Source organism: Carcharodon carcharias, chromosome 38 (assembly GCF_017639515.1).
Source record: "Carcharodon carcharias isolate sCarCar2 chromosome 38, sCarCar2.pri, whole genome shotgun sequence".
Taxonomy (NCBI): Eukaryota; Metazoa; Chordata; class Chondrichthyes; order Lamniformes; family Lamnidae; genus Carcharodon; species Carcharodon carcharias.
In genome coordinates this window covers 2790229-2809648 of record NC_054504.1, presented here as the reverse complement: position 1 = coordinate 2809648, position 19420 = coordinate 2790229, and the positions used below count along the sequence as shown (strand labels likewise).

Sequence of the window (19420 nt, the reverse complement as noted above, 5' to 3'; positions counted from 1 at the left end):
ATTATTAACGCAGGGTTCGGCGGGAGGGAGAATGGTGGTAATCGGTAAGGGGCGGTTTTGGGGGGGGTGGAGGGTGGTGGGGTTGGTGTGGGGGGGGGTGGCGGTGGGGTGGGGGGGAGGGTGGTGGGTGAGTCAGGGGCGCGCTGGGGAGGTGGGGGGGGGTGGGGTGGGGTGAAATTCCCTGGGAGGTAGCGCGTAGGTGGAACAGCCCCCACGCCAGACCGGGGGGGGTCTGAGTCCGTTTTGTGCTCTCAACGAGAACATTTCGCCCTCCTCTTCCCCCATCCCTCTCCCCCCACACCCCACTTCTCCTCCCCCCCCCCCCCCCCCACCCCACCGGATCTCTCTAACGCCACACGCCCCACCCCACCCCCCCACCACCCACACACACACACACACACACACACACAAACCAAGGTGGATCTGGCGCACACCCTCGCTCTCTCCCACCCTCAACAGTTTGGGAACTGCTGGAAAGCCGTTAAGCAACACCTCGCTCCCGTTACCCCTTGGGCCTTACGTTGACGGAGGTGGTTCGGGTTGCTGGTGGTGGGGGTGGGGGGGGTGGAGGGACAGAAATTGTGGGGGAGGAGGGTGGGGATGTGAAATAGTGGGTGGCGCGTGACTAGGAGGGGGTGAGGAGGAACGAGAGTCCGCGATCGGACAGCGTGCCTTCGAGATGGAGGGCGAGGTGGGGGGGGGGGGTGGGTGGGTGGCGGGTAGAGGGGGTTACCCCGTGGGACCTGTACCTTAAGCTCCCCCTGCTCATGGCGGGGAGACCCACCAGCTACCCACAGCCACTCCTATCCCAGAACAAGAGAAACCCTCGGCGAGCAGCGCAGCGGAGAGTTGCTTTCGGCGAGGTGACACGCGGGTGGAGTTCCTTTTTCGGAAGTTTCCCTTTTAACGGGTTGGACGCTTCGAAGAAACAGGTGAACATGCAGGTTAAGCGACCCCCTCCTATGTCCTGTGTCAGCAAACAGAAGTCGAGGAGTCACTGTATAATTTTCAGACGATGCTACATTCTTGCGAGCTGTATTTTGTTTATATTTCTTTAGTCTTTTTTTTTTATATATATATAAATATATATATAAATATTAATTTATATACGATTGTTCATTTCTTCAGCCGTTTCCCCTTCTTTAAATGTGCTCTTTTGCTGTATGAGAGAAACAGAGAGACAGAGACAGAGACAGAGAGACGGAGACAGAGAGAGACAGAGACAGAGAGAGACAGAGACAGAGACAGAGAGACGGAGACAGAGAGAGAGAGGAAATGGAACAGAGTGAGACACGAGCGATAAGCAGATCATCTTCCTGAGCGGGCAAAGCCAGCGCTGAACCAGGCCCCAGCTGGTGGGGAGGCTGGTGTCTCCCCTCCCATAGATTAAGACCACACCCGGCGGTTCTGGTCTTCCCCACACCCCCCCCCCCAGCGGGGAGGTGGGGGGGGTGGGTGGCGTTGGGTGGTTGTGTGCCCCTCGCCCAAGCTCATTCCGAAGCACCTTCCAGAACCCGCCACAGCTCGATGGGCACCAACCCCCCCACCCCCACCCCCACCCCTTTCCCGCCGACATTCACTCCCTCCGCCAGCGACGCACACAAGGGGCGGCTGTGTGTGTGTGTGTGTGTGTGTGTGTCTGTGTGCCCCATCGACAAGATGTACTGCAGCAACTCGCCAAGGCTCCTTCGACAGCGCCGCCCAAACCTCCCTATCTCTGTAACCTCCTCCAGCCCCTACACCACTCCCTATCTCTGTAACCTCCTCCAGCCCCTACACCCCTCCCTATCTCTGTAACCTCCTCCAGCCCCTACACCACTCCCTATCTCTCTAACCTCCTCCAGCCCCTACAACCCTCCCTATCTCTGTAACCTCCTCCAGCCCCTACACCCCTCCCTATCTCTGTAACCTCCTCCAGCCCCTACACCCCTCCCTATCTCTGTAACCTCCTCCAGCACCTACACCCCTCCCTATCTCTGTAACCTCCTCCAGCCGCTACACCCCTCCCTATCTCTGTAACCTCCTCCAGCCCCCTACACCCCTCCTCATCTCTGTAACCTCCTCCAGCCCCCTACACCCCTCCCTATCTCTGTAACCTCCTCCAGCCCCTACACCCCTCCCTATCTCTGTAACCTCCTCCAGCACCTACACCCCTCCCTATCTCTGTAACCTCCTCCAGCCCCTACACCCCTCCCTATCTCTGTAACCTCCTCCAGCCCTCTACACCCCTCCCTATCTCTGTAACCTCCTCCAGCCCCCTACACCCCTCCCTATCTCTCTAACCTCCACCAGCACCTACAACCCTCCCTATCTCTGTAACATCCCCCATGACCTACACCCCTCCCTATCTCTCTAACCTCCTCCAGCCCCTACACCCCTCCCTATCTCTCTAACCTCCTCCAGCCCCCTACACTCCTCCTCATCTCTGTAACCTCCTCCAGCCCCTACACCCCTCCTCATCTCTGTAACCTCCTCCAGCCCCTACACCCCTCCCTATCTCTGTAACCTCCTCCAGCCCCTACACCCCTCCCTATCTCTGTAACCTCCTCCAGCCCCTACAACCCTCCCTATTTCTGTAACCTCCTCCAGCCCCTACACCCCTCCCTATCTCTGTAACCTCCTCCAGCCCCTACACCCCTCCCTATCTCTGTAACCTCCTACAACCCTCCAAGATCTCTCCTCCTCCAATTCCGACCTCTCGAGCATCCCCCGATTCCCACCGCTCCACCATTTCGAAGCTGTGCCTCCATCGGCCTTGGGGTCCTAAGCTCTGGAATTCCCTCTCTCTCCAGGTTGCTCCTTAAAACCGACCTCTTGGAACGAGTATTTGGTTGCTCGTCCCTAATATACCACATAGGTCTTGGGCATATTTTTGTTCTGGCCACCAAATAAATGTAGGACTTTGTGTCCGTAGGAAGCCTCTCATGGGGTACTTTGTCCAGTGCCTTCTGCTAGTTCATGTACTGCACATCTACGTCAAGCAAGCCTCCCATGATGCACTGTACCCAGGGTCTTCTGCCAGTGACCTCCAGCCGACCCTCGACCCTCAGCGGGAGCTAAAGGGGTAACATACCTTCAAGATAGTTGCGGGCAAAGAACTTCAGGACTTCATCTATAAGGATGACAGGGAACGAGATCTCTAGCACCACCAACCACTGGGTGAAGGTCAGGTGAGTCAACTTGAAGATGAGCTGAAGGGGGAGAGAGAGAGAGAGAATAGCATTTAGATCAATTCATGCCGACGTTCAGCAGCTCATCCCAAACCCACGACCTCCATCACATAGGAAGCTGGGAATCCTGCGGAGAGTAACTCACCTCCTGACTCCCCCAAAGCCTGTCCACCATCTACAAGGCACCAGTCAGGAGTGTGATGGGACACTCCCCACTTGCCTGGATGAGTGCGGCTCCCACAACACTCAAGAAGCTCGACACCGTCCAGGACAAAGCAGCCCACGCTCGATCGGCACCCCATCCACAAACACTCACTCCCTCCACCACCGACGCACAGTGGCAGCAGTGTGTGTACCATCTACAAGATGCACTGCAGCAACTCGCCAAGGCTCCTTCGACAGCGCCGCCCAAACCCACAACCTCTACCATCTAGAAGGACAAGGGCAGCAGACACATGGGGAACACCACCACCTGGAAGTTCCCCTCCGAGTCCCTCACCATCCTGACTTGGAAATATATCGGCAGTTCCTTCACTGTCGCTGGGTCAAAATCCTGGAACTCCCTCCCTAACAGCGCCGTGGATGTACCTACACCACACGGGACAAAATCCTGGAACTCCCTCCCTAACAGCGCCGTGGGTGTACCTACACCACACGGACAAAATCCTGGAACTCCCTCCCTAACAGCGCCGTGGGTGTACCTACACCACACGGGGACAAAATCCTGGAACTCCCTCCCTAACAGCGCCGTGGGTGTACCTACACCACACGGACAAAATCCTGGAACTCCCTCCCTAACAGCGTCGTGGGTGTACCTACACCACACGGGGGACAAAATCCTGGATCTCCCTCCCTAACAGCGCCGTGGGTGTACCTACACCACACGGACAAGATCCTGGAACTCCCTCCCTAACAGCGCCGTGGGTGTACCTACAGCACACAGACAAAATCCTGGATCTCTCTCCCTAACAGCGCCGTGGGTGTACCTACACCACACGGACAAGATCCTGGAACTCCCTCCCTAACAGCGCCGTGGGTGTACCTACACCACACGGGACAAAATCCTGGAACTCCCTCCCTAACAGCGCCGTGGGTGTACCTACACCACACGGGGAGAAAATCCTGGAACGCCCTCCCTAACAGCGCCGTGGGTGTACCTACACCACACGGGGACAAAATCCTGGAACTCCCTCCCTAACAGCGCCGTGGGTGTACCTACACCACACGGGGACAAAATCCTGGAACTCCCTCCCTAACAGCGCCGTGGGTGTACCTACACCACACGGGGACAAAATCCTGGAACTCCCTCCCTAACAGCGCCGTGGGTGTACCTACACCACACGGGGACAAAATCCTGGAACTCCCTCCCTAACAGTGCCGTGGGTGTACCTACACCACACGGACAAAATCCTGGAACTCCCTCCCTAACAGCGCCATGGGTGTACCTACACCACATGGACAAAATCCTGGAACTCCCTCCCTAACAGCGCCATGGGTGTACCTACACCACACGGACAAAATCCTGGAACTCCCTCCCTAACAGCGCTGTTGGTGTACCTACACCACACGGGTCAAAATCCTGGAACTCCCTCCCTAACAGCGCAGTGGGTGTACCTACACCACACGGGGACAAAATCCTGGAACTCCCTCCCTAACAGCGCCGTGGGTGTACCTACACCACACGGGGACAAAATCCTGGAACTCCCTCCCTAACAGTGCCGTGGGTGTACCTACACCACACGGACAAAATCCTGGAACTCCCTCCCTAACAGCGCCATGGGTGTACCTACACCACATGGACAAAATCCTGGAACTCCCTCCCTAACAGCGCCATGGGTGTACCTACACCACACGGACAAAATCCTGGAACTCCCTCCCTAACAGCGCTGTTGGTGTACCTACACCACATGGACAATATCCTGGAACTCCCTCCCTAACAGCGCTGTGGGTGTACCTACACCACACGGGACTGCAGCGGCTCAAGAAAGCGGCTCACCCACCTTGACTTCCCAAGGGGAAATTAGGGATGGGCCTGATGGGTGTTCACTGGGTCCTTTCTGGCCCTTAGCATCCATTACAATTAATCTTTGAGTGATCATGCAACAATGAAACTTTGAGTAACCACACAACAATTTAGCTCTAAGTGACCACACAACAATTGAGCTCTGAATGACCACACAATGATTAAACTCTTGAGTTAACGCTGTTAGCTGCTGCCGTTTATGGACTGACCACATGTTTTCAACCTCCGGCCTCAACCTTGCCTGGGAGACTGACATCCCAGGATTGAATTTAAAAGAATTGCTCTCAGGCCTTCTGTATGAGTTAATAAAGATGGAGAGAGTGATTTGGGAGAAGTGGAGCTGCATTGAAACGGCTCCTCCACCTCCCCCCCCCCACCCTGAGTTAACTGTGAATTTAATCATCGCGCGTGGTCATACAGAGCTAAATCGTTGCGTGGTCAGGCAGAGTTTAATCGTTGCACGGTCACTCAAAGTTTAATTGCAATGGTGGCTGGGACCCAATGAACACCCATCAGGCCCATGGGGGGCAGGGGTGGGACATGAGGCAATGGCTCCCCCCTCCCCCGAGTTAACTCAGAATTTAATGATCGCGCATGGTCATTCAGAGCTAAATCGTTGCATGGTCAGGCAGAGTTTAATCGTTGTGCGGTCACTCAAAGTGTAATTGCAGTGGTTGCTGGGACCCAATGAACACCCATCAGGCCCATGGGGGGTGGGGCTGGGACATGGGGCAATGGCTCCCCCCATGCCCCCCCCCCCCACCGAGTTAACTCAGAATTTAATCATCACGCGTGGTCATTCAGAGCTAAATCGGTGCGTGGTCAGGCAGAGTTTAATCGTCGCGCGGTCACTCAAAGTGTAATTGCAATGGTTGCTGGGACCCAATGAACAACCATCAGATCCATGGATGGGGTGGGGGGCAGGGGGCAATGGCTCCCCCCCCCCCACCCCGAGTTAACTGAGAATTTAATCATCGCACGTGGTCATTCAGAGCTAAATCGTTGCGTGGTCAGGCAGAGTTTGATCGTCGCGCGATCACTCAAAGTTTAATAGCAATGGATGCTGGGACCCAATGAACACCCATCAGGCCCATGGGGGGTGGGGAGGGGGTGGGAGTGGGGCAGGGGGCAACGGCTCATTATAAGCGAGCAAGTGCACGAGAATCCCGGAACCCGATCGGCCCGTTGAAGCTTACCGGCAGTGGGTCAACATAGAGGATGAAGAAGTGGAGTGACATGGAGAGGCAGATGGAACCCAGCAGCCAACCATTTAACCACGGCGGCATCCTGATGAGGGACTGGTTCTCTGACAGGCTGCAAAGAAACACAGACGGAGAGCAAACGGTCAGCGGGAAAACATAAACAGCGGCAGAAAGGGCAAGTAACGCACAAGGTATTATTCTGCTGTTAAGTAAGGGGCAGTTGCGCTCCCTGGAGCAACAAAGACGTAAGTGCATCGGGAGCCGTTCAGAGACGGTTTATCAGACTAATACCAGGAGTGGGTGGGTTGTCTTATGAGACCATAAGACACAGGAGCAGAAATGAGGCCATTCGGCCCATCGAGTCTGCTCCGCCATTCAATCAAGGCTGATTAGTTTCTCAACCCCATTCTCCCGCCTTCTCCCCGTAACCTTTGACCCCCTTACCCATCAAGAACCTATCGATCTCGCTCTTAAATACACTCAATGACCCGGCCTCCACAGCCTTCTGCGGCAATGAATTCCATAGATTCACCACTCTCTCTGGCTAAAGAAGTTTCTCCTCATCTCTGTTCTAAAAGGTCTTCCCTTTACTCTGAGGCTGTGCCCTCGGGTCCTAGTCTCTCCTACTAATGGAAACATCTTCCCCTCGTCCCACTCTATCCAGGCCTTTCAGTATTCTGCAAGTTTCAGGAAAGGTTGGACAGGGTTAGGCTCATATCCGCTGGAGTTTAGAAGAGTGAGAGGCGACTTGGTTGAAACCTTTAAGTCCCTGAGGGGTCTCGACAGGGTTGAAGTGGCGAGGATGTGGGAGAATCTAGAACTAGTTGGGGGGGGTGGGGGCCGCTGTTTAAAAATAAGGGGTCGCCCATTTTAAGACAGAGACGAGGAGGAATTTTTACTCTCAGCGGGTCCTTGGAACTCTCTCCCTCAAAAGCAGAGTCTTTGAATATTTTCCAGGACGAGGTGGATGGATTCTTGATTCACAAGGGATGGGGAGGTGGGGGGGCGAAAGCTTATCGGGGGTAGGCAGGAATGTGGGGTTGAGGTGACAGTCAGGTCGGCCACGCTTTTATGGAATGGGATAGCAGGCTCGAGGGGCCGAGTGGCCCACTCCTGCTCCTAAGTCGTATGGAAGCCAAATGCTTTTGATCGGGGAGCCAAGTCTTGGGGTCACTGGGAGGTGACAGGTTTGCGTGGCTACTCTCAGACTTTAATCTCTGTGTGGTCATTCGGAGCTCAATTGTTGCATGGTCACTCAGAGTTTAATCGCTGCATGGTTATCAAGAGTAACCACATTGACTTTCTGGGCGCCACACCTCGGAAAGATAACACAGGGGGCACAGGGCAGATTCCGCAGAGTGACCCCGGGGCTAAAAGGGTTCAAATCTGAGGGCAGGGCACGCAGACTGGTCTTGTGCTCCCTCGAGTCCAGAAGGATGAAGGCGTGATCTGATCGAGGCTTTGGGGGGGTGGGGGTGGTGTTTTAAGATGACTAAAGGATTCGACAGGGTCGGAGACAGAGAAACGGTTCCCTCTGGTGGAGGTGGGGGGTGGGGTGGAGGTGGGGGGTGGGGTGGGGGACGGGGCGGACTTGGAGTGGGGGGAGGGGGTGCGGTTGGGGGGTGCGGGGAAGAGAGTCCAAAACACGTCTGGGCCATGCAGAAGGGGAGGTCAGGAAACCCCGCGTCACAGCAAGGGGATCGGAAATCCCGGGATCTTGGTGGAAGTTGCGGGATTAATTCGAAATTTTGAAACAGAGATTGCTAAGATATCCCTGGGATCAGGGATGGAGCTGAGCCGGGGTTTAAGAAACAGGTCAGTCGCACTCTGGTAGAATGGTGGGTATGAGCTCAATGGGGCTGAATGGCCTCCTCCTGTTCCTATGTAACAGGCTGAAGAGGGGCTGAATGGCCTCCTCCTCCTGTTCCTGTGTAACAGGCTGGAGAGGGCCTGAATGGCCTCCTCCTGTTCCTGTCTAACAGGCTGGAGAGGGGCTGAATGGCCTCCTCCTGTTCCTGTGTAACAAGCTGGAGAGGGGCTGAATGGCCTCCTCCTGTTCCTGTGTAACAGGCTGGAGAGGGGCTGAATGGCCTCCTCCTGTTCCTGTGTAACGGGCTGGAGAGGGGCTGAATGGCCTCCTCCTGTTCCTGTGTAACGGGCTGAAGAGGGGCTGAATGGCCTCCTCCTGTTCCTGTGTAACGGGCTCGAGAGGGGCTGAATGGCCTCCTCCTGTGGTTCCAACATTGTCGAAGAAGCTGGAGGGGTGGGGCACCCTTACCTGTTCAGAGCGTTGCTCATCTCAATCGTCACCAGGACAGACAAGGCCATGGTCATTGGTTCAGACGCCTCAAAGATATCACACTCAACTCCTTCAAAATCAACGTGCTCATCTGTACAGTGCATAAAGTGTGACTGGAAGAGAGAGAGAGAGAACAAAACACTCCCAGGACAGGTACAGCACGGAGATAGGGAGGGTTGTAGGGGCTGGAGGTGGTTACAGAGATAGCGAGGATTGTAGGGACTGGAGGAGGTTACAGAGATAGGGAGGGTTGTAGGTGCTGGAGGAGGTTACAGAGATAGGGAGGGGTGTAGGGGCTGGAGGAGGTTACAGAGATAGGGAGGGGTGTAGGGGCTGGAGGAGGTTACAGAGATAGGGAGGGGTGTAGGGGCTGGAGGAGGTTAGAGAGATAGGGAGGGGTGTAGGGGCTGGAGTAGGTTACAGAGATAGGGAGGGGTGTAGGGGCTGGAGGAGGTTACAGAGATAGGGAGGGGTGTAGGGGCTGGAGGAGGTTACAGAGATAGGGAGGGGTGTAGGGGGCTGGAGGAGGATACAGAGATCGGGAGTGTTGTGTTGTAGGGGTGGAGGTAGTTACACTACAAGACAAGCGGTCTGATAGTTCAGACACTGGCGGTGGAATCGAGAGAGGTGGCGATGAGGGACAGATGGGTTACCTGAGCATCAGGACATGTTTGACCACAGCAGTAGCGCTCTGAGCTCGAGTGAACCACAGGAAGTTAATGTGCGGGTACAGCAAGCGATGAGGAATGGAAATGGTCTGTGAGTCTGTATCACAAAGGGATTGGAGTTTCAGAGTGAAGGAGACTTACTACAACGATACAGGGCGTTGGGTGAGACCACACCCGGAGCTCTGGGTCCGGTTCGGGTCTCCTTACCTGAGGAAGGAACATCCCCCTGCCCTAGAGGGAGGGTAACGAAGGTTCACTAGACTGGTCCCTGGGATGAAAGGGATTGTCCCAGGAGGAGAGATTGAGTCGAATGGGTCTCTGTTCCCTGCAGTTTGGGAGAACGAGAGATCGTCTCACCGACACGTAGAAAATTCTGAAGGGATTTGACAGGGTCGATGCTGAGAGGCTGTTTCCCCCCCCTCCCCGGGCTGGAGAGTCTAGAACACGGGGGGGGTCCCAGTCTCAGGAGAAGGGGTCGGCCATTCTGGGCTGAGATGAAGGAGAAATGTCTTCACTCGGGAGGGTGGTGAATCTTTGGGATTCTCCTACCCCAGAGAGCGGTGGGTGCTCCGTCTCCGAGTAGGTTCGAGACCGGGAGATGGACACTGAGGGGAATCGAGGGACGTGGGGGAGAGTGCGGGAAGGCGGAGTGGAGGGAGAAGATCAGCCACAGGCTCGATTAAGGGGCAGGGCAGGCTCGAGGGGCCGATTGGCCTCCCTCTCCTGTTTCTCAGGTTCCGATGCATTTCCGTGAGTTTGGGAGGTGACGCTCGGAGGTGTCGGCGAGATAAGAGCGGGACACCGACAGGTTATGTGGCTTCACACACTGTCAATGACCACGTGTTGCCGGATCTGAAGCAGGGCGCCACCCGGTGACCGGAGGCCGGTACTGCGCCGTGACGGTTGCGGCTTCACGCACTGTCAATGACCACGTGTTGCCGGATCTGAAGCAGGGCGCCACCCGGTGACCGGAGGCCGGTACTGCGCCGTGACGGTTGCGGCTTCACGCACTGTCAATGACCACGTGTTGCCGGATCTGAAGCAGGGCGCCACCCGGTGACCGGAGGCCGGTACTGCGCCGTGACGGTGGTGACTTCAGGCACTGTCAATGACTTCGTATTGCCGGATCTGAGGCAGGACGCCACCCGGGGACCGGAGGCCGGTACTGCGCCGTGACGGTTGACATGGTAAAGTTGGCTCGGGGAATCGCAGAGGCTTAGGGGAGGGTCGGTGGTTCGATCTCGGGGCCGTTGGGAGGGAGGACCCGGCGGGTAGGGGGGGAACAGGGGAGGCCGGAGCCTCGAGGGGACGGGCGGGAGGTGGTGGGGGGGGGGGGACCGGGGTGGGTGGGTCGGGGAAGTGTGGTGGGCACGGGCGCAAGGGGCACACGCGACTCACCAGCTGATGGTAGGTCACCCTGGGACCGTCTTCGGCGTACATGAACCACCAGGCCGCAGCTCCCACCGTGGCAGCGCCCACGTAACCTGCAACGGGGAACCAAGCTCGTGAGAGACCCGTCCGCTCGCTGGACCCCGTCGGTTTCGCTCGCGGGATGGCCAAGGGTCGCCCACCCACCCCCACCCCGCACACCGCACCCCCCACACCCCCCACCGCCACTCGGGACCCTCGCCCTCGAAGTGCTTTGCCCCCCCGCGCCGTGGGAATAGGACAGCAGCCGAGCTTTGCACAGCAAGATCCCACACAAAGCGCCACGACCATATCACGCAGATCGTCTGGCTTCCTTGTTGTGTCTCTCGGTCGCCGGGGGGGCAAGTGGTGGCTCCAGGAAGCCACAGGATCTGTTCTGTAGCACCCACAACCCCCCCCTCCACCACTGCCTCTCTCCACCCCGAGAGGGCATTCCACATCGACAGATGGCGCCGCTGACAGTGCAGCGCTCCCTCAGTACTGACCCTCCGACAGCGCGGCTCTCCCTCAGCACTGACCCTCCGACAGTGCGGCTCTCCCTCAGCACTGACCCTCCGACAGTGAGGCTGTCCCTCAGCACTGACCCTCCGACAGTGCGGCTCTCCCTCAGCACTGACCCTCCGACAGTGCGGCTCTCCCTCAGCACTGACCCTCCGACAGTGAGGCTGTCCCTCAGCACTGACCCTCCCACAGTGCGGCTGTCCCTCAGCACTGACCCTCCGACAGTGCGGCTGTCCCTCAGCACTGACCCTCCGACAGTGCGGCTGTCCCTCAGCACTGACCCTCCGACAGTGCGGCCCTCCCTCAGTACTGACCCTCCGACAGCGCGGCTCTCCCTCAGCACTGACCCTCCGACAGTGCGGCTCTCCCTCAGTACTGACCCTCCGACAGTGCGGCTCTCCCTCAGCACTGACCCTCCGACAGTGCGGCTGTCCCTCAGCACTGACCCTCCGACAGTGCGGCTCTCCCTCAGCACTGACCCTCCGACAGCGCGGCTCTCCCTCAGCACTGACCCTCCGACAGTGCGGGGCTCCCTCAGCACTGACCCTCCGACAGTGCGGCTCTCCCTCAGCACTGACCCTCCGACAGTGCGGCTCTCCCTCAGCACTGACCCTCCGACAGTGCGGCTCTCCCTCAGCACTGACCCTCCGACAGTCCGGGGGCTCCCTCAGCACTGACCCTCCCACAGTGCGGCTCTCCCTCAGCACTGACCCTCCGACAGCGCGGCTCTCCCTCAGCACTGACCCTCTGACAGTGCGGCTCTCCCTCAGCACTGACCCTCCGACAGTGCGGCTCTCCCTCAGCACTGACCCTCCGACAGTGCGGCTCTCCCTCAGCACTGACCCTCCGACAGTGCGGCTCTCCCTCAGCACTGACCCTCTGACAGTGCGGCTCTCCCTCAGCACTGACCCTCCGACAGTGCGGCTCTCCCTCAGCACTGACCCTCCGACAGTGCGGCTGTCCCTCAGCGCTGACCCTCCGATAGTGCGGCGCTCCCTCAGCACTGACCCTCCCACAGTGCGGCTCTCCTTCAGCACTGACCCTCCGACAGTGCGGCTCTCCCTCAGCACTGACCCTCCGACAGTCCGGGGGCTCCCTCAGCACTGACCCTCCGACAGTCCGGGGGCTCCCTCAGCACTGGGCTTCAGCACCCTACACCGCCGTCTCTGTCGCTCACTCACCTCCGATCGCCATGTAACGGAAGAACAACCAGCCGCTGATCAGAGGCTCCTTCGGGCTCCGGGGGGGCTTGTTCATAATGTCGAGATCGGGCGGGTTGAAGCCAAGGGCTGTAGCAGGTAAACCGTCAGTCACCAAGTTCACCCACAGGAGCTGGACGGGGATCAGAGCCTCTGGTAACCCCAGAGCGGCTGTCAGGAAGATACTGCGGAGAGAGCAACGAGGGAGAGGTGGAGGTAGAGGTGGGGAAGCGAGGGAGAGCGGGAGAACAAGGAAGGAAGGGCGAGGGATGGAGTGAGCGGCAGCGAGGGAAGGAGAGCGGGTTGTCATTACAAAGCTGCACAGAAGATTGTAGACACTCCCCGGGCATCTCAGAGAAGCAGTGACCAGGCCAAACCCGATCCCTGAGACACGCGAGCAGATATCACGGATAAATAAGGTCAAGGAGGTCGGTTTTAAGGAGCGTCGTGAAGGAGGAGAGAGGGAGCGAGGGGGGCAGCAGATGCGGAGAGGGTATGGGGTGGGGGGATAATTCCAGAGCTTATGGCCCTCCCCCAATGGTGGAGCGATGGGAATCGGGGGATGCTCGCCTGGCCGGAATCGGAGGAGCCCAGAGATCTCGGAGGGTTGGAGGAGGTGACAGAGATAGGGAGGGTTGTCGGGGCTGGAGGAGGTTACAGAGATAGGGAGGGTTGTCAGGGCTGGAGGAGGTTACAGAGATAGGGCGGGGTGTAGGGGCTGGAGGAGGTTACAGAGATAGGGAGGGGTGTAGGGGCTGGAGGAGGTTACAGAGATAGGGAGGGGTGTAGGGGCTGGAGGAGGTTACAGAGATAGGGAGGGGTGTAGGGGCTGGAGGAGGTTACAGAGATAGGGAGGGTTGTAGGGGCTGGAGGTGGTTACAGAGATAGGGAGGGGTGTAGGGGCTGGAGGAGGTTACAGAGATAGGGAGGGTTGTAGGGGCTGGAGGTGGTTACAGAGATAGGGAGGGTGAGTGAGTTCCATGGAGGGGATTTGAAAACGAGGGTGTGAATGTGAAAATGGAGTTGTTGCCGGACCGGGTGCCAGTGTGGGTCAGCGAGATACAGGGGGTGAGGGGTGAGAGGTGAACGGGTAGAATGTGGGCCGAGCAGCCGGGGTAGTCGGGCCTGGGGTTTTACAGAGGGGCAGGCGAGGGCTTCGTGAGTGGATGAGCTGAGATCGGGGGCGGAGTCAGGCGATGCCGGTGACGTTCAAGCACGTACCTCAGTTTCCGCCTCTGGGGAGCGCGCTCCCAACCCTCGCCACCCACCCCCCCCCCCACCCCACCCCCACAGCTCAACCGGCCGCCGCTCCGCACAGCAAGATCCCACTCACCAGACCACCTCACCCACGTTGGAGGAGATGAGGTATCGGATGAACTGCTTCATGTTGTTGTAGATGGCACGACCCTCCTCCACGGCCGACACGATGCTGGAGAAGTTGTCATCGGCCAGCACCATCTCCGAAGCGCTCTTGGCCACCGCTGTGCCGGATCCCATGGCGATGCCGATCTCGGCCTTCTTCAGGGCGGGTGCGTCGTTCACTCCATCACCTGTCTGCAGTCGAGGGAGACACAAGACGGGGTGGGGGTGGCGGTGGGGGGGTGGGGTTTGAGAACTGTTAACGATCGGCACTTCGACCCCGCCCCCTCCGATCCCGCGCGGTCTCTCCAAAAGAATCGTCGCCCGAGACCCACCCTTTCTTCCCTCCGTCCGTCCGCCCGCCCTCTCTCCCTCCCGCTACCTCGACCTGTCCCCTCCACCCACCCCCCACCGACACACCCACCGCACCGCTAACCCCCGGGTGCCCTCTAGGAACATAGTAACAAGGAGGGGACCATTCAGCCCCTTTCTCCTGTTCCCCGCTCGGCGAGTCTGCAGCTGACCTGCGACCTATCTCCACCCGCCCGCCTCCGCCCCATGTCCCTTAACACCCTTTGAGAGAACCAAAAACGACCAAACTCACCGATTTTGAAAATTGACCAGCTCCCCGTCGGGGGGTGTGGTGGGTTGGGGGGGGGGGTGGGGGGAGAGTTCCAAAACCCCTCCTGCCCCTTGTGTGTGCAGGAGCGTTTGCTAATTTCACTCCCGGAAGGCCTGACTGTAAAATTTAGACTCTGCTCCTTCGCCCGAGGTACTCTCTCCAAGCGGTGTAAATTGTGTCTGTCTCTCTTTCTCTCTCCCGACCCTATAGGTTCCCCCCGAAACGTCCCCCGTCCACCCCCCCACCCCCACCGCCCCCCCCACCCCACCACCCCAACCTGAACCTCCGCAGTTCCAGGGAAGGCCCTACCCCCCCCACGCCCCCAGCAACACCGGCCAGCCGCTCCCCGCCAGGAGGAGGCGCCGCTCACCATGGCGGTGATCTCATCGAAGGATTGCAGGAACTCCACGATCTTGGACTTGTGGGCAGGTTCCACGCGGGCGAAGCAGCTGGCGTTGTGGCAGGCCTTCCGCTGCTCGGTGGCCGGAAGGTCATCAAACTCCCGGCCGGTGAAGGCCTTGCCGGCCACGTCCTCATCCTCGCCGAAGATGCCGATCCTCCGGCAGATGGCCACAGCTGTGCCCTTGTTGTCACCGGTGATCATGATGACCCGGATGCCAGCCTCCCGGCACAGCAGGATGGAGCCGATCACCTCCTTGCGGGGTGGGTCGAGCATCCCCACCACTCCCACGAAGGTCATGTCGCACTGCGGGGAGGTGGGGAGAGAGGGAGAGAGACAGAGAGTGAGAAAGAGAGAGAAGAACAGTACTGAGGGAGCGCCGCACTGTCGGAGGGTCAGTACTGAGGGAGCGCCGCACTGTCGGAGGGTCAGTACTGAGGGAGCGCCGCACTGTCAGAGGGTCAGTGCTGAGGGTGAGCCGCACTGTCGGAGGGTCAGTACTGAGGGAGAGCCGCACGGTCGGAGGGTCAGCGCTGAGGGAGAGCCGCGCTGTCGGAGGGTCAGTACTGAGGGAGAGCCGCGCTGTCGGAGGGTCAGTTCTGAGGGAGAGCCGCACTGTGGGAGGGTCAGTGCTGAGGGAGCGCCGCACTGTCGGAGGGTCAGTACTGAGGGAGAGCCGCGCTGTCGGAGGGTCAGTGCTGAGGGAGAGCCGCACTGTGGGAGGGTCAGTGCTGAGGGAGAGCCGCACTGTCGGAGGGTCAGTACTGAGGGAGAGCCGCACTGTGGGAGGGTCAGTGCTGAGGGAGAGCCGCACTGTCGGAGGGTCAGTGCTGAGGGAGCGCCGCACTGTCGGAGGGTCAGTGCTGAGGGAGAGCCGCACAGTCGGAGGGTCAGTGCTGAGGGAGAGCCGCACTGTCGGAGGGTCAGTGCTGAGGGAGCGCCGCACTGTCGGAGGGTCAGTGCTGAGGGAGAGCCGCACTGTCGGAGGGTCAGTGCTGAGGGAGAGCCGCACTGTGGGAGGGTGAGTGCTGAGGGAGAGCCGCACTGTCGGAGGGTCAGTGCTGAGGGAGCGCCGCACTGTCGGAGGGTCAGTGCTGAGGGAGAGCCGCACTGTCGGAGGGTCAGTGATGAGGGAGTGCCACACTGTCGGAGGGTCAGTGACGAGGGAGAGCCGCACTGTTGGAGGGTCAGTGCTGAGGGAGAGCCGCACTGTCGGAGGGTCAGTGCTGAGGGAGAGCCGCACTGTCGGAGGGTCAGTACTGAGGGAGTGTCGCACTGTCGGAGGGTCAGTGCTGAGTGGGCTTGGCGGGCGGGCGGCTGGTGGGTGGGTGAAGTGGGGGAGTTCTCCCCTGCGCCCCCTCCGGGGCCGATCTCGATACCTCTCACGCTGCGCTGGGAAGGAAGCACAGACTCCTTGGGTTCTTTACCGCCTTGCTGTTTGCGGGATCTTGCTGTGCGCCCACTGGCCCCCACCACCACCCCCCCCCAACCCGCCATGGGAACCCCTCCTCCTACCTGTCCGCGAAGGGTTTTGCAAAGTCCGGGGTGGGCTTCAAAAGGCATCGCATCGGACCTTCCTTTACCCACGCCGCCCCACCACCCCGCCCACCGACCGCTCTCCGATTCCCCCCTCCCCCTCCCTGCAACCCCCCCCACCCTGCCCCCACCCCACCTGCACCACCAACCCGGCGTACCTCATATAGCACGAACTTTGTCGAGTCCTCCAGGTTCATGTCCTCCCTCTTGGGCGGTGTGTCCCTTGTGGCCAGAGCCAGGCACCGCAGGGTGTCTCTGCCCGTCCCCCACTCCTTGATGACCGTCAAGATCTTGTCCCGTATGGCAGCGGTGAGCGGCACCCGGGTGGTGCCCACACGCACGTAGTTGCAGCGGTCAATCACCCCTTCGGGGGCGCCCTGCCGGGATGGGGGAAGACAAGAGTGGTGATCGGTGGGGTCATTAGGGGGTGGGAAGACAAGAGTGGTGACCGGCGGGGTCGTTGGGGGGAGGAAAGACAAGAGTGGTGATCGGCGGGGTCATTGGGGGGAGGGAAGACAAGAGTGGTGATCGGCGGGGTCGTTGGAAGGTGGGAAGACAAGAGTGGTGATCGGCGGGGTCATTGGGGGGTGGGAAGACAAGAGTGGTGATCGGCGGGGTCGTTTTGGGGGGAGGAAAGACAAGAGTGGTGATCGGCGGTGTCGTTTTGGGGGGAGGAAAGACAAGAGTGGTGATCGGCGGGGTCATTGGGGGGTGGGAAGACAAGAGTGGTGATCGGCGGGGTCGTTTTGGGGGGAGGAAAGACAAGAGTGGTGATCGGCGGGGTCGTTTTGGGGGGAGGAAAGACAAGAGTGGTGATCGGCGGGGTCATTGGGGGGTGGGAAGACAAGAGTGGTGATCGGCGGGGTCGTTTTGGGAGGAGGAAAGACAAAAGTGGTGATCGGCGGGGTCATTGGGGGGTGGGAAGACAAGAGTGGTGATCGGCGGGGTCATTGTGGGGTGGGAAGACAAGAGTGGTGATTGGCGGGGTCGTTTTGGGGGGAGGAAAGACAAGAGTGGTGATCGGCAGGGTCGTTTTGGGGGGAGGAAAGACAAGAGTGGTGATCGGCGGGGTCGTTGGGGGGAGGAAAGACAAGAGTGGTGATCGTCGGTGTCGTTGGGGGGAGGAAAGACAAGAGTGGTGATCGGCAGGGTCGTTTTGGGGGGAGGAAAGACAAGAGTGGTGATCGGCGGGGTCGTTGGTGGGAGGAAAGACAAGAGTGGTGATCGGCGGGGTCGTTGGGGGGAGGAAAGACAAGAGTGGTGATCGGTGGGGTCATTGGGGGGTGGGGTGTCAGGAGCGAGAGAGGGGTTTTAGAGTGGTGGGGTGGTGGGGAGGTTCAGCGCGGAGCGGGGGCGGACGTGGGGTATTGGGGAGGGGACGGCAGCGGGCGTCAGTCGAAGGCTCGGCCTCCCCTTGCCCTCGGGACGCCTTTGGCTTCAGGGCTGGGATTTGGCTACCCGGGGCTGGATTCAGGGCCAGGGTTCCGGGTCTGGGATCGGGTTTGGCCCCAGCGATGGAGCTCGGGACCGGGCCTGGGACTGGTGCCTTTGTCTCCTGCCAGTCTGGCCGGTCGTGGGCGCATCCTGTTACTGGTGGGAGTCTTCAGCGGGGAACACCCCGAGCTGGTGGGGCTGGGGGTTGTGGGGAGGGTGGGTTGACGGTGTTACCTTAACAAACATCTTGTTCCCAACGGCAGCACGAGATGCTTTGGCCGGACTGCAGTAGACGGACATGGACTTCCGGTCTCGTGAGAATTCCAGAGTGAACTCCTTCTTCATCAGCTGCTTAATAACCTGAGGTGGTGGAGGGGAGGGGGAAGAGAAATCTGATCAGGATCACACTCACAAAATAACTCCTTACTAGACAGCGTACTAGACTCCACCATCACCATCCCTGGGTACATCCTGTCCCACCGATAGGACAGACCCAGCAGAGGTGGGGACACAGGGGTATATACAGCCGGGAGGGAGTTACCCTGGGGGTCCTCAACATCGACTCCGGACCCCGTGAGGTCTCAAGGCATCAGGTCAAATATGGGCAAGGAAACCCCCCCTCGCCGCTTACCCCGTCCCCAAGCCCTCTCCTCAACTGACGAATCGGTGCCTCCCCCATGTTGGACGCCACTCGGAGGGAGCACTGAGGGCGGCAAGGGCGCCAGCGTCCATCGCCGAGGGTGGCACCGCGACTGACCGAGCTGGCCGAGTCCTGGTTGGACCGGGTCTGTGGCTGCCGGCGAGGGAACCAACGAGAGAGAGAGAGAGTGCCTTCGCCCCACTTAATCGAGCCTGTGGCTGATCTTCTCCCTCGAATCCTCCTCCCCGCACTCTCCCTCGATACCCCCTCGGCGTCCGAAAGAGAAAAGAGAAACCTCTCGGTCTCGCGGCCTCGAATCTGCTCGGTGACGGTGCCGACGATTCCCGAGCGGTGAAAGGCTGAACCCTTCTCCTGAGACAGGGACCCCCCCACCACCCCCACCACTCCCCACCCACCGTGTGTTCTGGACTCTGCACCTACTCATGAACCCGCGCGATTTGGCTGGGGGTGGGGGGGGGGGGGTTGGCGGGAGAGAGAGGAACGAAAGACTTACCGAGTTGCAGGCATTGGCCCGTTCTGCTTTGGACATGGAGCGGACGTCCGTGTTAAAGACGTTCATCTTTTCCACGAGGCACACCAAGGCCGTCTCTGTGGCTTCACCGACCTTCTCATAGATGCCCTTGGCCTGAAACAGGGGTGGTAGAACATCAGTGGGGAGGTGGGGGGGGGTGGTGGGTGGGGGGGTGTCACGAGGGGGAGCAATACGAATACGCCTGTAAACCGAGCAACCGAGGGACAGTGGGATCCCCCCCAACCCCCCCAAACTGCCCCTCTCGAGCCTCATCCCCTCCGCTCCACCAGCCCGGGGGCTGAATCTGTGACCTATCTGCGCCCAGCTACATTGGCCCCGTGTCCCTTCAGCACAGAACCCGATCGATCTCACCCGTTTTTAAAATCAACGATTGACCAGGTGCCGTC

At 59.5% G+C, this 19420-nt stretch overlaps 1 protein-coding gene across 1 annotated transcript in view; it reads right to left on the bottom strand.

Annotated features, from left to right (window-relative positions):
- Positions 1 to 1053: 1053 nt before the first annotated feature.
- Positions 1054 to 19420, bottom strand: part of LOC121273049 (sarcoplasmic/endoplasmic reticulum calcium ATPase 1) — a 73067-nt gene continuing 54700 nt past the window's right edge. The window contains exons 12-22 of the mRNA XM_041180000.1: positions 18996 to 19127; positions 18076 to 18201; positions 16566 to 16784; positions 14842 to 15177; positions 13824 to 14044; positions 12473 to 12675; positions 10761 to 10846; positions 8674 to 8807; positions 6390 to 6507; positions 3074 to 3191; positions 1054 to 1159 (exon numbers count right to left, since the gene is read on the bottom strand). Of these exons, the coding sequence (XP_041035934.1) occupies positions 1143 to 1159; positions 3074 to 3191; positions 6390 to 6507; positions 8674 to 8807; positions 10761 to 10846; positions 12473 to 12675; positions 13824 to 14044; positions 14842 to 15177; positions 16566 to 16784; positions 18076 to 18201; positions 18996 to 19127 (1710 nt within the window). The 3' untranslated portion in view covers positions 1054 to 1142. The remainder of the gene's footprint in view (positions 1160 to 3073; positions 3192 to 6389; positions 6508 to 8673; positions 8808 to 10760; positions 10847 to 12472; positions 12676 to 13823; positions 14045 to 14841; positions 15178 to 16565; positions 16785 to 18075; positions 18202 to 18995; positions 19128 to 19420) is intronic.